General features: G+C 35.2%; 1 protein-coding gene across 1 annotated transcript; it reads right to left on the bottom strand.

Annotated features, from left to right (window-relative positions):
- Positions 1-10: 10 nt before the first annotated feature.
- LOC132563192 (protein mono-ADP-ribosyltransferase PARP14-like) lies at positions 11-14,457 on the bottom strand. The gene is made up of 7 exons (XM_060227944.1): positions 14,272-14,457; positions 13,361-13,561; positions 12,043-12,242; positions 9,229-9,643; positions 4,280-4,425; positions 2,330-2,507; positions 11-2,121 (listed from the first exon to the last, which is right to left on the bottom strand). Exons 1-7 carry the CDS (start codon positions 14,450-14,452, stop codon positions 1,841-1,843), a joined length of 1,602 nt encoding a protein of 533 aa, XP_060083927.1. The 5' UTR covers positions 14,453-14,457; the 3' UTR covers positions 11-1,840.
- Positions 14,458-17,490: the final 3,033 nt, after the last annotated feature.

Genomic DNA, 17,490 nt, shown 5'->3' with positions numbered 1-17,490 from the left:
TTAACCAGAAATAGCACATGACTCCAATGTTTGATTTTAAACATTTATCAATTTGAATTTTAAATACGTTCTTTCTGAAATATTTCCTAATTTTTATTCAAACAAAGCTAAAAGAAATAATAATTCTAGTTACCATTATTTATAATAATGATAACAATAGTGACTTCTAAATCATGCAGTCTATTTCTAACAATAGTAAATAGCATATCAGTTTTTTCAAAGACATTTTTTTGTTCATGTTAGTTTATTTTGAGTTGTAATATGTATCATGTATTTGATTCACTTTTTGAAAAAAACTGGCACCAGATGCTTTGAATATGCAGCTGAACCACAGACCTTTGATAATATTGTCATTTACAAGCTTAGCTGACTGAGAAACAAATTCCTAAAATCATTAAAATTAAAATGGAAGTGTAAACAGAAACTTTTTGATACAAATATCTATAATTTTCATTATGTTTACTTTGATCAACTATCATACATGATAGATTTGACGGTAACATTGACTTTATCATCATGAAATAACAATTAAGAATTATAAAACAATCCCCACTGTATGTTATACTCCAGCGTAAATTGTTTTTATGTATGTGTCTGAATTAGGCAGCAATTAGAGGAACCAAGAAATCTCACATTACATGTACATCATTAAATAAGTCACTGTCTGCACCATGCTTATTTGGTTAGGAAATTTAGGAGTTATGAAATCAAACTTTGATAATTCTTATTGTATACACTGATTTTCCTGCAGATATTTTGGGTAATTAAATGTCAAATGACATATCCCAGGTCACTCAAATGTCAAATTACATATCCCAGATCACTCAAATGTCAAATTACATATCCCAGGTCATTCAAATGTCAAATTTCATATCCCAGATCACTTCAATGTCAAATTACATATCCCAGATCACTCAAATGTCAAATTACATATCCCAGATCATTCAAATGTCAAATTTCATATCCCAGGTCACTTCAATGCCAAATTACATATCCCTGGTCACTCAAATGTCAAATTACATATTCCAGGTCACTCAAATGTCAAATTACATATCCTAGGTCACTGGAATGTCAAAGGACATATTCCAGGTCACTCACATGTCAAATTACATATCCCAGGTCATTAGAATGTCAAATTGCATATCCCTGGTCACTCAAATGTCAAATTACATATTCCAGGTCACTCAAATGTCAAATTACATATCCTAGGTCACTGGAATGTCAAAGGACATATTCCAGGTCACTCACATGTCAAATTACATATCCCAGGTCATTAGAATGTCAAATTGCATATCCCTGGTCACTCAAATGTCAAATTACATATTCCAGGTCACTCAAATGTCAAATTACATATCCCAGGTCACTGGAATGTCAAATGACATATTCAAGGTCACTCAAATGTCAAATTACATATCCCAGGTCATTGGAATGTCAAATTACATATCCCAGGTCATTCAAATGTCAAATTACATATCCCAGGTCACTTCAATGTCAAATTACATATCCCAGGTCACTGGAATGTCAAATGACATATTCCAGGTCACTCAAATGTCAAATTACATATCCCAGGTCACTCAAATGTCAAATGACATATTCCAGGTCACTCAAATGTCAAATTACATATCCCAGGTCATTCAAATGTCAAATTACATATCCCAGGTCACTTGAATGTCAAATTACATATCCCAGGTCATTCAAATGTCAAATTACATATTCCAGGTCACTCAAATGTTAAATTACATATCCCAGGTCACTGGAATGTCAAATGACATATTCCAGGTCACTCAAATGTCAAATTACATATCCCAGGTCACTCAAATGTCAAATTACATATTCCAGGTCACTGGAATGTTATCAGATACTCAGGATAAGCCTGAGTATCATTAAAAATGATGTACATCCCAGGATTGGCTGGAGTGTCCACAACTGAGTCATACAGTATGTGTGGTGCCTTCTTAAGAGGTGGAACTCTCATGCCACGTTTTCCTTGTGTAAACTCTCCTGTTATCACCTTACACAGGTACATCCTCTGGTGATTATTTAGGTCAGGCCTGGCATATGTTGTGGAGGCAGAGTAATTAGCATTGACAGCAAAGTAAACTCCATCTCCAAATGCAGTAGCTGTAAAGAAATATGGCTGATGAAATACATTCAGTTTTGAATTGTTCCTAAAATATTAGATTTAGTTTATACAGTGTCAAATTGATTTTACCACAAGCACATACACTGCATCATTAGATAATTTACATATGTATCAACTACATTTCTGGAAAATATTGTTTTTCAAGGTCTGTTTACACAAGTAGTTGATAGAATATGATGGACTTACCATTTTTACCACAATAGCTGCGGTTAAAACCATGCGAGTTGATACTGTCTACTGTCTCAGCAGCAGTTCCATGCCAAAGCATTTTCTCATTTTCGGAAATATGAGCATTTTCTGTGTCTACTAATCTTTTCTTGGCAATGTATTGCTGATAAAGGGTTCTGTTTTGTATCCTCTCAATCTAGAACCAGAATTTAATAAAGGAATTAAATGATCAATAATCTTATCACAGGATATCTAATGTTTTAACAAGTATGACTGAATATCAATGTCCTCTATAATACAAGCAAAGTAATGATACATGACAATAAACCATTAAATTTTCATTTTCTTAGAATACTTATTTACTTGCATAATAACTCTTTTAAAGAAAAATATGTCAAAAAAATCTTGGTTCAAACATAAAATAAATCTCTTCCAAAACCATTAGATAACCCAGAGGGATTTTTGTGCCCTCTATCATTTGGCCTTAAAATATTTCTTCTTTACAATAGTAACTTTTCCTTCTTTTATCTTTTCTCTTTCTTTTTTCTTTTTTTATTTTTTTGAAATTTGAAAATTTGAAATAGCAGTACATTTAATTATATTTAATTGTCCAATATAAGATGGATATCTGTCAGCATATTGTTTTCCTGATCAGTCCGACTATCAAAAAGCCACAACCAGTGACCACGGGATATGTAATACTTTGATGTTGAGAAAGATCCATCAAGTACATGTGATTCTCAAAACGCTCAGAAGCACTTGATGATTAACTTCAGTCTAGAAGAGGTTTGGCCACAACCAAACTTGCATAAACGTCCCTTTTTTTTTGTTCAAACAGAAAATTAGTAAATTTCAATGCAGCTCATACAGAGCAGTGTTCTGGTTAAGAAAACTAAAACGGTTACGCTGTATTATTACTGAAAGGTAGTATTATCAATAGTGACAGTATGATTTATATCAAATTAGTAATTTCCTATATCTCATTGAAAAATTGTACCTAAAACAAGAAGTCCATGGAGCATGCATCCCTCAATTGGATATTTAAGCTTCCACTTCAAAGCAATTTTATCACAAATACATTGTTACATTTTTCCGTAAGACGAGGAATTTTAATGCTTCATTCTTAACTGTATTTCCCCTATTGAGTCCCACTCCTTTGCTCCTAGGAAGTTCAAACTCACCATTCACACAAAATCATGTGCCTTTCACCTCAGAATGTTTCGTACCAAATTTTGGCTAAATACCTTCACCTAAATAGAAAAATTATTCCTACCATATCGGGTTGCAACTGTTTAAGGGAATGGGATGTCAGATCCACCATTTATACAAAATTGAGTCCCTTGAGACCAAATTTGGATAAAATCCAATCATTTTACAGAAAAAGAAAGATTTGAAAGACTTTGCTCTATTTACCCTACTTGGCCTGCTAAGGGACCCAGACCCACTGTTTGAACAAAACTGATTTCCCTTCAAGGATGATTTTTTGAACAATTTACTATGTTTCCTCTGTTTTGTCCTGTTTCTTGGGCCTCTGAGAGTCAATTATTCAAAAATTAGTCCTGTTGCCCATAGGATGCTTTGGACAAATACATTTGCTCAGCCACTGAAGACAAGTAGCAACTTACAGAAAAAAGTTTACAAACCATCACACAATTGACACCACACCATGATCTAAGTTCACCAGTCCTTTCAAATAGGTGAGTTGAAAATTTTAGATTCTTGGAAGAAATATTTTAGAAAAAAGAAAACATTGCTACAATAAACTTCTTTTTTTTCCTCACCAGAGTGGCAATATGTTGAATAAAAAAATAACATTAATTACATATACAGTATCAGAAGTGTTCGCGGGAAACAGACCTTCTTTCCTGTATTCATGGCAATATGTTTTCTCAGCAAATTTCCTCTTGTTAAAGTGCACCAGAATAATGCTGCTATGCTAAGAAAGCTAAGGAAACAGCTGTCACTCACCTTTATCACTGTTTTTGATCCAACTGACGCCAGAAACTGTTTTTGAACTTTAGTAAATGTAGGGTCAGATTGTGGTATAACTACCACACTGAGGTTATCTTTATCATTCACAGAAGACCAATCAGATGGTGCCTCAAATGTTGTATCTGAAAAAATACCAATCATTTCAACATCCCTTGTTTTCCATCAAAATTTAACAACAATATGATCTTCAACCCATTGTTTTTCATTAATGAAAATTTTGCATCACTCAAATACATGCACATTTCACATCACACAACTTCAAACTAATCTAATCACGACAAACAAAATTTTAAAAACTAAAAATCATCTTTAACTAATGATCAATGCTCGTTTATATGACAAATTTGACCCCATGACCTTAAATATGGGTAAAAGTAAATTCACTAATTAGGAATTTGTCAGTCTTCATCCCTAAAACCTACTTGCAAAATATCTTTATTCAAAGTCTCATTCTTTTGGTTAATCAATAGTTGTTCAGGTGTTTTATAAAGTTTGACCTCTGTGGTCTCCAATATTGGTCAAGGTCATTTCTTTTCAGAAACACTATTTGATTTTATTGCAAGAATCAACCAAATCAATATTGTGATTCTATGCATTTTGGTTAACCTGAAGAGAACAATGAAATGTTTTAACAAAGTAGACTACTGTGACCTTGAAATGGGTCAAAGCCATTTCTAAACCCATTTGTTTGACTGTTGCCAGCTATCATCAAGCCAAATATCATGATATTCTCAGCTGTTAATCAGAAAAATACATTTGGCTGTTTGCTGTGACCTTGAATATATGTAGAGGCAACTCCTGTTTTACAATCTTTGTCAGGTTCATCCAAAAAACTTTCATTTCAATTTTGATGATTCTGGATTATTGAGAAAATTATTTGTTGCCTGAAGGAACGAGAGGGATTTCTTCACCAACAATTGTTTGATCTTTCTTTCGTCTTAAGAAATTGGATCTTTTCACTTCTTTTTTTCTTTGTTTTTGCTGTTTATTTCATGAAATTTGAAAAAATCTTTAAATTTCAAATTCTAGATGGAAGCTTGTAAAACATTTGATTTTTCAGGTCAGACCAAAAATCAAAAAGGCACACCAAGGGATCAAGGGAAACCTATATTCAAACTAAAAGAAATCTGAGAAAGATCCAATTACAAGCTGGTCAACTGTAAGCCATTTCATTTTTCAATGACAAGTCCACAAGTCCAAAATCACATCAGCAAAAACTATTAAGGGACAAAAGGGAATTTATACATAAAATCTGAGAAAGATGTTTTCAGCAGTATCAAAGAAATAACAAAAAAAATAGTATTACGAAATTTAAGAAAGATTCATGCCATACTTCTCCAAAAGTATTAAATATTAACTGTCAAAAATCAAGAAAGCAATGGATCAGTGAAAAATTGGTTTATCCATATCTAGGAATAAATCAGAAACTACACATCAATTTGAGAATGATCCTTTGAATCCTTCTTCAGAAATAGTGATAACAAATTATTACTGTCAAAATCCAAGATGACTGTCTGTCAGCCATATTATTTTTCAGATCAGTCCCAAATTCAGATGATGTACAACAAGGGAACAGTTTGAACCTTCATACAACATTTGACAATGATTCTTTTAATGAAGGGGGCTAATTACAAGTTCATTGCTTGAAATGTCTCTAAACAATTATAAAATGGATTACTTAAAATGAACCATGCTAAAATAAACGTTGTAATATATTTATAATCAGTGAAGCATCACTTTAGTATACATTATGTATTGTAATATATAATCAGTGAAGCATCACTTTAGTTATTTATTGTAATATATCTATAATCAGTGAAGCATCACTTTAGTTATCTATTGTAATATATCTATAATCAGTGAAGCATCACTTTAGTATACATTATGTATTGTAATATATCTATAATCAGTGAAGCATCACTTTAGTATACATTATGTATTGTAATATATCTATAATCAGTGAAGCATCACTTTAGTATACATTATGTATTGTAATATATCTATAATCAGTGAAGCATCACTTTAGTTATCTATTGTAATATATCTATAATCAGTGAAGCATCACTTTAGTTATCTATTGTAATATATCTATAATCAGTGAAGCATCACTTTAGTATACATTATGTATTGTAATATATCTATAATCAGTGAAGCATCACTTTAGTATACATTATGTATTGTAATATATCTATAATCAGTGAAGCATCACTTTAGTATACATTATGTATTGTAATATATCTATAATCAGTGAAGCATCACTTTAGTATACATTATGTATTGTAATATATCTATAATCAGTGAAGCATCACTTTAGTATACATTATGTATTGTAATATATCTATAATCAGTGAAGCATCACTTTAGTTATCTATTGTAATATATCTATAATCAGTGAAGCATCACTTTAGTATACATTATGTATTGTAATATATAATCAGTGAAGCATCACTTTAGTATACATTATTTATTGTAATATATCTATAATCAGTGAAGCATCACTTTAGTATACATTATGTATTGTAATATATCTATAATCAGTGAAGCATCACTTTAGTATACATTATGTATTGTAATATATCTATAATCAGTGAAGCATCACTTTAGTATACATTATGTATTGTAATATATAATCAGTGAAGCATCACTTTAGTATACATTATGTATTGTAATATATCTATAATCAGTGAAGCATCACTTTAGTTATCTATTGTAATATATCTATAATCAGTGAAGCATCACTTTAGTATACATTATGTATTGTAATATATAATCAGTGAAGCATCACTTTAGTATACATTATTTATTGTAATATATCTATAATCAGTGAAGCATCACTTTAGTATACATTATGTATTGTAATATATCTATAATCAGTGAAGCATCACTTTAGTATACATTATGTATTGTAATATATCTATAATCAGTGAAGCATCACTTTAGTATACATTATGTATTGTAATATATAATCAGTGAAGCATCACTTTAGTATACATTATGTATTGTAATATATCTATAATCAGTGAAGCATCACTTTAGTATACATTATGTATTGTAATATATCTATAATCAGTGAAGCATCACTTTAGTATACATTATGTATTGTAATATATCTATAATCAGTGAAGCATCACTTTAGTATACATTATTTATTGTAATATATCTATAATCAGTGAAGCATCACTTTAGTTATCTATTGTAATATATCTATAATCAGTGAAGCATCACTTTAGTATACATTATTTATTGTAATATATCTATAATCAGTGAAGCATCACTTTAGTTATCTATTGTAATATATCTATAATCAGTGAAGCATCACTTTAGTATACATTATGTATTGTAATATATCTATAATCAGTGAAGCATCACTTTAGTATACATTATGTATTGTAATATATCTATAATCAGTGAAGCATCACTTTAGTTATCTATTGTAATATATCTATAATCAGTGAAGCATCACTTTAGTATACATTATGTATTGTAATATATCTATAATCAGTGAAGCATCACTTTAGTATACATTATGTATTGTAATATATCTATAATCAGTGAAGCATCACTTTAGTTATCTATTGTAATATATCTATAATCAGTGAAGCATCACTTTAGTTATCTATTGTAATATATCTATAATCAGTGAAGCATCACTTTAGTATACATTATGTATTGTAATATATCTATAATCAGTGAAGCATCACTTTAGTATACATTATGTATTGTAATATATCTATAATCAGTGAAGCATCACTTTAGTATACATTATTTATTGTAATATATCTATAATCAGTGAAGCATCACTTTAGTATACATTATGTATTGTAATATATCTATAATCAGTGAAGCATCACTTTAGTTATCTATTGTAATATATCTATAATCAGTGAAGCATCACTTTAGTATACATTATGTATTGTAATATATCTATAATCAGTGAAGCATCACTTTAGTTATTTATTGTAATATATCTATAATCAGTGAAGCATCACTTTAGTATACATTATGTATTGTAATATATCTATAATCAGTGAAGCATCACTTTAGTATACATTATGTATTGTAATATATCTATAATCAGTGAAGCATCACTTTAGTATACATTATGTATTGTAATATATCTATAATCAGTGAAGCATCACTTTAGTATACATTATGTATTGTAATATATCTATAATCAGTGAAGCATCACTTTAGTTATCTATTGTAATATATCTATAATCAGTGAAGCATCACTTTAGTATACATTATGTATTGTAATATATCTATAATCAGTGAAGCATCACTTTAGTATACATTATGTATTGTAATATATCTATAATCAGTGAAGCATCACTTTAGTATACATTATGTATTGTAATATATCTATAATCAGTGAAGCATCACTTTAGTATACATTATGTATTGTAATATATCTATAATCAGTGAAGCATCACTTTAGTATACATTATGTATTGTAATATATCTATAATCAGTGAAGCATCACTTTAGTATACATTATTTATTGTAATATATCTATAATCAGTGAAGCATCACTTTAGTTATCTATTGTAATATATCTATAATCAGTGAAGCATCACTTTAGTATACATTATGTATTGTAATATATCTATAATCAGTGAAGCATCACTTTAGTATACATTATGTATTGTAATATATCTATAATCAGTGAAGCATCACTTTAGTATACATTATGTATTGTAATATATCTATAATCAGTGAAGCATCACTTTAGTTATCTATTGTAATATATCTATAATCAGTGAAGCATCACTTTAGTATACATTATGTATTGTAATATATAATCAGTGAAGCATCACTTTAGTATATGTTATCTAACTACATACCTATAATCTACAAATCTATATCTTCATTCTTTCATCATTCCTTTAATTTTAATGATATAGGTAATAATTTTGGACTCATACCTGCCATTTTGCACTTCCTGATAACCTTCACTCTATCGACAGGATCATTTTCCGGAAATTCTTCCAATGTACGAAAGTCCACTACATACATATTTCTAGCATTATCAGCAAATTTCACCTGATCTTTTTGGCCTTTGAATGCCTTCTCTAACAAAGCATTGATGTCTGGAGGATATTCTTCAAGTTTCTCTCCCACGCCTGTTACAAGCATGAAGTGCCACTGGACCATGTCTCCTATCAGGGCTGCTTCCTGTTCCTTCATTTTCCTTTTTTCGCAATCTCTGATCAACTTATTTAGCTCATCAGATGCATCACTGATATTCTCTAGAAGGCCATTCAGTCGTATTCTCCCGATACGTGTTTCAACTTTCACTTCAATACCATGAGCTTGAGCTAAATCATTTATTTGCTGTTCCTAAAGGAAAATAAGAAAATATAGTCAGGAATATATGGACAGGCCACGGTTTTACTTGAATTTGTTGAGGTAATAAAAGCCAATTGCATTCACTTTGGTAACTTAGCATAGATCTAAGTTGTTGGATCATAAGTTGAATGCCAATTAGTTTATCAATGTCACCAAATAACCAATGCCTACAAATTTTGTTTCAGCATCAAACTATGGATAGTGTTAAGAAAAAAAAGACAAAAGACCAGTTGGTCCTTCATGGAAGGAATTGTGATTTAGGGTAAAATCCAGCAAACACTGAAACATCCTTTTCATGGACATGGAATGCAATGGCTCATTGCCAAAATGGCCCTTTCATTCTGATATTTAACGACAGTTAAAGACATGAAATGTTAATTTTCAATAATATCCAAGTACAGTTTATAAGTATCAATATTTGTAATGTGAAGATGAGCATTTGCTATACATGTTAAAATAGATGTAAAAACAAGGAAGTAAATGTCATTTGCAGTACATTGTGTTATCTTCTGTGACATACAGTAAAGATTATGGAAATAGCATAAGTTCTACTTTAATGAATAAAATTAATACTCCCATGGATATCTCCAAATATTGACCAAACACTGTATTAAAACTACATAGTATGTTATGTTAAAAAACAAACATTTTAAGGATTTGATTTTTATTTTCTCAAGGGGGTATTTATATAAAACAAAACACAAATGCACAACATGGATTATATCTAGGTAAGAATTATTACAGTACAAATTCAAACCAAATGCAAACTTTGTACCAAACTGTTGGCAAGCTTACTGTTATTCCAGTGAGTCATTTAAACAGTGTCGTCAATAACATTCTTATCTATAGAAATGGTGACCTTGACCTTTGACCTTTGTACCTGAAAAGTAACCCCAAGCAAGCACTTTTGGTAAGGAAGCAGTGTGTGAGGTATGAGCTTATGATGAGCAAATTATTACAAAAAAATCCTTTGTGCAGATGATGGTGTCGACAACACCAACATAGTAATACCTATATGTCACCTTTGTCAAGCAAGAAAATAAGTATATATCTGAAAAACTAGATGTCATGGAGATGGAAACCATATTTAAGGGCCCTGCTGACTGCTGTTACACCTCCATAGGAAGGATTCACACATAGGTTATTGACTGCATGATATAACCCCTGCTGAGTAGATTCAGCCATACAATGACAACCCTTGCTAGAAAACTTTGAAAGAATTTGAAGAAAAAGTAATATAACCACAAATTTTACTTTGTGCCATACACAAGTACATTAATATCACAATACCCCAGTGAAAAGACAATTAGTGCAAGAGGGATAGAAAATGACAAGAAGTTAATTACTCTAAGACCTATAATATTGTATATTGTATCATGTAGGCCTGTCTGTCTACTGGAACAAATTTTATTATCCAAAGACTCTTTTGATAATGACTTTCTGTGAAAGTGTTTCTAAAGTTTATAATATTGAATATAAAGGTTAAACGATAGTGTCATGAAATAGAAATTGTGACACTAAATATAAACAGTGTCAATACATGCATACCATCAAAACTCATCCTGTACTGATAATTCTTATAAAGTTATTTACAGTGGGAAATAACCAATGTTATGCCCAAAAATACAACTTTTCTATGAAAATTACATTAAAATCTAAAAAAGATATTCGTCCCTAGGAAGAAATGCGAGACTCATTTTGGTAATTAAAACACCTTAAGATGCTCCCATTCATGAAGAGCATTTGATTATACCATATCTGGGTGTTGAAAAGAAGATTTTAGAAATTTAAGTCAATTTGACTCCTTTTGGCCCCTCCCATCAGCCCCTGGGGAGCAGTCAGGATCAAGATGGGCATAACATCTGGCCATCAACCTTCACTCATAATTCTGACCAAATTTGAAATATTTCCAATGGAAATTAAACAAATTATGCTCAAAAATCTAGTTTTCATATATAAACTACAGTAAATTTTACCCCCTCCCCATGGGGATATGCTAGACCCTGGGGCCATGAAACTCACAATTTTGGTACACCACCTTAAGATGCTTCCACTACCATATCTGGGTCTTGAGAAAAAGATTTTTGAAATCTGAGTCAATTTGACCCCTTTTGGCCCCGCACCTCAGGTCCCTGCGGGGTAGGGGACTGTATAATTCACAATTTTGGTTCATCTTAGACCAGGGAAGGTTTCTGCAAATTTTCATTGAAATGGGATCAGGGCTTTTTGAGCAGAAGTCGAAAGTGTTAAATTATTTACGGACGCACGATTCTGATTGTTTTTGGTAACAAGGATCAAGCTTACCTGTGACTTAATGAAGTTCTTGATCAACATGGACTAAGCTTACCTGTGACTTGGTGAAATTCTTGATTAACATGGACTAAGCTTACCTGTGACTTGGTGAAGCTCTTTATAATATCCTCCTGGAATATTTTTTCTCTGAAATTTTTCTCAATGACTGATTCCAAATCAGAAATGGCATCAGCTATCTTCCTCAGATTAGACCCATACACCATTATTGGGAAACGTGATAGGTCTCGATGCAGGATGTTGATTTTTGGATTCCATTCAAATTTGGTGCTTTTTCTTCCTTCAATGAGTTTGAAAAATATTACATCAGCACCAACCTCCCTTTAATGTATATACACAGTGTATACACTAATGTGTAGGCAAAGACAACCTACAAACTTTGACATCACAGGGTAGGGAATTTCCTTATGTAGCGTAATAGAAACTGTTGCATTTAAACATGTCATAATTTTTGATAAAAATTTAGTGGGCTATTGATGATGAAAAGCGTACACAGTTCACAACAATGACTTCCAATATTTTACGATAAGAAAGTGTTCAAGGAAAATAAAACATGGATCTGTGGACAGGGATACTACAAACTGAGTGTAAGAGTTTGGCTGGTCAGTGTGAGGCTTGCCAAGTGTTGGTCAGCCAAACTTGTACACTGGGGTTAAGATATACAGAACAATATCATTGGTATTTCATTAGCAAAAAATTGTGACAAATTCATTTTTGTACTACATAACCACATCATTTCCAATATGTTTTGATCAATCTTTGTCTATGTCACTCAAGATCATTCCAAATTCATCTCAAGCAAACACTTGATCAGATGGCATACTTAATTCTCTAATCAAACCAAAGCTATCTGTGCAAGTGAAAATACTGGTTATATAGGACACAGGGAACAATTCAAATTATCTTATAGCTGGTCATTATTGAACAATCAGTGATACTTTCAATGTTCAGTGTTTCAGTCTGATGTGTATTATATAGACATTGTGCTTGATTACTTCATCAGAGTAGTGGCAAATCAACCATATACTCCCATACATAAGAGAATCGGTAGAACCGAGGGATAATCCCAGAATGAATGCCACTTCCAAAAGGCTAATTATGCAAAAGAGAATTATGATTCTTGTACATTGCACTTCTCTTTATCGAGATCTATATGCCTATGAAGTTTCATCTTGATACCTCTTATAGTTTTTGTGATAGGCTGTGGGCAAAATTAGGGACGATGGATGAACGGACTGACCAACGGAAAGCAGTGACTATATGCTCTCCATTTGGGGAGCATAAAAATGTTCAATATCTATATTCCAAGTGTAAGAAAGAGAGGCCCTATCATTATTGTTATGTGTACATTTATAGGGATTCAAATGATTGTTTGATATCAGCACATATTTATCTTACCCCAAAGATTATGGAACCAGGAATCTGACTTCTTTTGGTGTTGCTGAAAAGTGGCTTGCATGGTTGAGATGAATTTTTGATACATTGGTTGTTCAAATACCACCATATGGACTTCTGTTACACTGTCAGGATCCTGTCCTATGAACTCTATCAAAGCATCTACAAAACTGCTGGCTGTTTTCTCAGGAGAGCTACTTAAAGCTGGATACCATGAAAACAAAATCAAAATTAACTAGATCATATGAAAAATACCATGATTTTTTGATAATGCATCATTATGAAAAATTGAATTTCTCATGCCTCAACCATAAAAGACACTAGTTTTCACACTAGGCTTAATCATCAGTGTTCAGTGTTGAAATCGCAGGTACAAGTAATCATATGCCTATTACTGACCAAACTAGGTAATTATGTTCTCTGTTTACAGAGCAGGGAATGTACTGTAGGCATGTGTATTGTGAAAAGAAGAACAACATTCACTACACACTTTAGTAAGATAATTGTGCCAAAACAATCCCTATCTATTATGATAATAAGTTGTTGTAAGACTTATACAAATGTTTTGTAAACACCAAAAAGACCAATTTCAGAAAATGATAAATCCGCAGCCCGATGATAAGTGTAAATCCAAATTCTGCATGTTAATATGTCAAATATAACTTGTGCCATTACAAGTATGAATAGACATGAGCTCATGGCTTCTTTGTCATGATCTCCTATTCAACGTGAAGGAAAATAAAATGAAACCTGTTGCTTTCTTTCAGTCAAATATGCAAGTGTTTCATAAGATAATCACATTCTAATCAACATATTTTTCAATGTCCCAAACTGTCTTTACCAATCAGTAGATACCTAACCCCCCATGAAAGCATTATAACTCCAAGGAATAACAATGAATACTATACTAGTACCTGTGCCCAGTGCAGGAAATGCTACTGATTTTGCACTTTTTTGATTAGCTTTGTCCATTGCCATCAGAAATTTGGATTTCCAACTAGTTTTTTTCTCCTCTGCATTAATATGGATAATCATGTCACATGGCATTAGCGTTCCTGGATCAGTGATGGTCACTGCTATCCCTGTGCTCTTCATCTCCCGTTCTGTTGTAAAACATCATATATTTAACTTAAGAAGTGAGTATTGTCTCTGTATCTTATCTTTTATCCATCCTATTTTTAGATCCATTATTTTGTTACTGTTTGTTTGCAGGTTCTACTGCCATCCCATGAACAGTGAGCCATTCTGAAGCAGTAACCTATCAATACCTGACACCAAACTTCATGTGTCAAACTACTCACAGCAAAAGTGGTAATTATCATTTTCATTTCAGTAATAATTACCATAACTTTAGTATGCAAATACAGTACCTACACCCATCTTTGTATCCCAACAACAAAAGATTCAAAAGAAAAACAATCCCGCCCTCCCTACGATCCATGAGCCATCACGGCAGGAACGCAGAGTGATCTCCCATCCTCTTACCTTTATGGCTGCCGACGAGTGCGGAGGTGTCTGAGCTAAGTGCTTTTCTTACTCCTTCTCTTCGTACTGCCATTGTCGTTTGAGTATATTGTTACTCTATTAGTAGTCTATAAACCCATCTCCCAACTTATATTGTGAAATTAAGTATTGTCATTTGTTTATTTTGACCGTATTCCGGCCGTTTTTTTTCCTCCACGTATTCGAGTGCGTGACTACTTGTCTCGTTGCTCGGATTTGCGTGAAGTTGGAATTTGTTTTCTTGCTGCTTTGTCAGCCGTGTTGTACGGCCGTTTTATTTATGCAGTGCAATCTTGCTGCGTACGATAGGCTTTGTGCTCTCGTTCGTAGTTTTTTTGATTGTTCGAGAACTTCGTTTCCGGCCGTGTTTTTTACTCCGCGTGTTCGAGTGAGTGACTACTTGTCTCGTCACTCGGATTTTCGTGAAGTTGAAATTGTTTTCTTGCTGCTTTGTCGGCCGTTTTGTACGACCGTTTTCTTTTTTTGCAGTACAATCTTGCTGCGTACGGTAGGTTTTATGATCTCGTTCGTAGTTTTTTGATTGTTAGAAAACTTTTTATCCTTGTTTTCATTGTTACAATTTTTTATTGTTTCGATGCTGGATAAAGGTGCCGGGTTTACGTCGGGGGTCAGCGCATGGATGTTCCTATTTCTATAGATAATGGGAACCCCATGATACCTGTCCCATTTGCCGACATTACAGCCAGACCTCACTATGTGAACTTTGTTTGCACATGGAGTCTGCTGCTTAGGCTCCCATGCCTTTCCAGCTAACTTTCCGCCGGAAGAGGGATTCGTCCTCTTCTTCCGGTAAGGGAAGTAAGCTTTTTAAGACCTCCCTCCTGAAGTTCTGAACCAGAGCGTTCCTGCTGGGGGTGCTCTCGTTCCACCGAGCTCCGCCCTTCAGCAGGGGGTGGCTCCCCCTGTCCAGGTGCGTCCTGGAGTAGGGGGGGGGCAGCCCGACCCTGACTCGGCGCAGTCAAGGGTCGAATTGGCCGGTAGCTCTCGATAGGCGGCGGTGTTACCGTCGGAAAGGGACTTCCGGTCGAGGTCTCTGATTCCTTCAGGGACCTTGGCACGCCAGGTGGCGTCGTTGGTGGGGGCCGCTTTGACTCCGGAACTGTGCCTTCGGGTATAGGTTCAGGGGCCACAGACTTTTTGTCAGGATTGTCTGTGGCTACGGGGATTAGTGACACTTGAGTTCACTAATCCTGGTGTCAGCGCGGGGTCTGTTTTCCCACCCTCACAGGCTTCTGGCTCTGGGACTTCCGTCCCAATCCAGATTTCCCAGTGCAGGGTTTCCCAGGGGGTTTTCCTCCAAGGGTTTGGGGCTTCAGGCCAGGAGTCCGGTTTCCGGTCTCCCTTTCCCCCGGGCTCAGGGAGTAGGGGTGCCTGCGGGCACTTATTCCTGGGTCGCCCAGGCCAACCTGCGGATGGTTTTGGGTACCAACAGTTACTCAGCAGTTACGGGCTTAGCCTGTACATGTCTGGGTTTCCACCTGGTGGGAGTGGCGGTTCATCCTGGTCCTTTGGACAGGATGTCCAGCCCCAGACTCAGGCAGGCCATCTTGGCCAGTTCTGGGGTCACTCCCGGCCCGCTGGACCGTTCCCATTCCCTCAGGGGTTTGGGTTTTTACCCCATGGGTCTTCACTCGTGGAACCCATAGGGGTTGGTCTCTCCTCTAGGAGATGTTATAGCAGTGCGGAATCCCCCCAATGTTCTGCTACTTCGGGGGCCTTGTTGGCCGGTCCTATAAAGGTTTGCCAGACCTTAAGGACTTCCGCCTCCAGCGCGGACCCGTCGGTCTCCTGTTCCCAGGGGTCGGCTTCGGGTCTCCGACCCAAGCCTACAGCTACAGCTGTTGGTCGCGCTGCGTCCAAATGCCATAAAGAGGAGTTCCCCTCTGCGGAGATGGCTCCTCTGGCGGCCCCTGTTCCTCCCAAGGGGACTTCGGTCTCTATTGAGGAGGAGATGGACATCGAGGGTGCGGGCTCGGCAGAGGAAGACGATGTCATTCATCTTTCTCCTGGGCCAAGAGGGTTCACAAGGGGAAGATGGCCCTGAGACTGCTGAAGCTGAGGCTCAGCATGTGCTTTCTGGGATGCGGGTCCTCCGGGCCAACATCTCCCGGATTCTCAGGGCGGAGGTTTGCCCACCGCCTCAGCATCGTCGGCGCCTGAATCCACCATCCTTCTGGGTTCCCTGGTGGCTCCTCGGGCTTCCGTTCGCTCAGATCGGTCTCTGCCAGAAGGCAATATCATGTCTTCGGTTCTGGCCACGGCCCGGGCTCCGGTTTTAGAGAAGGACTCCTTCTCTACCCGTGCTCTCGGGTTTGTCGGTCTGCAGCTCAGTGTTGGTGAATTGTCGGAGGCTTCAGCTTCCGACTATGCCACACATGATGGGCAGCTGGCCTCTCAACCAGCACAGCTGGAGTTGAGACAGCTGGCTGCCTGGCCCGGCAAATCAGTGGACCAGGTGGTGCTCGATCCCAAAGAGCACCACAGGATGGAGAATGTTGCACCTCTCCATCCAAGTTCTGTCATACATAGACTTCCTGACAGTTTGTCTATACAGGGTATCCGATTTGCCTGAGTGTCGGTTATCCGAGACAGAACAGCCGACATACAGG

The sequence above is a fragment of the Ylistrum balloti genome, unplaced genomic scaffold (genome assembly GCF_031769215.1).
Source record: "Ylistrum balloti isolate Yb309-2 unplaced genomic scaffold, AGI_CSIRO_Ybal_v1 Utg371634, whole genome shotgun sequence".
Taxonomy (NCBI): domain Eukaryota; kingdom Metazoa; phylum Mollusca; class Bivalvia; order Pectinida; family Pectinidae; genus Ylistrum; species Ylistrum balloti.
The sequence above is the reverse complement of the archived record's forward strand: the minus strand, read 5'-3'. Positions and strand labels throughout refer to the sequence as shown.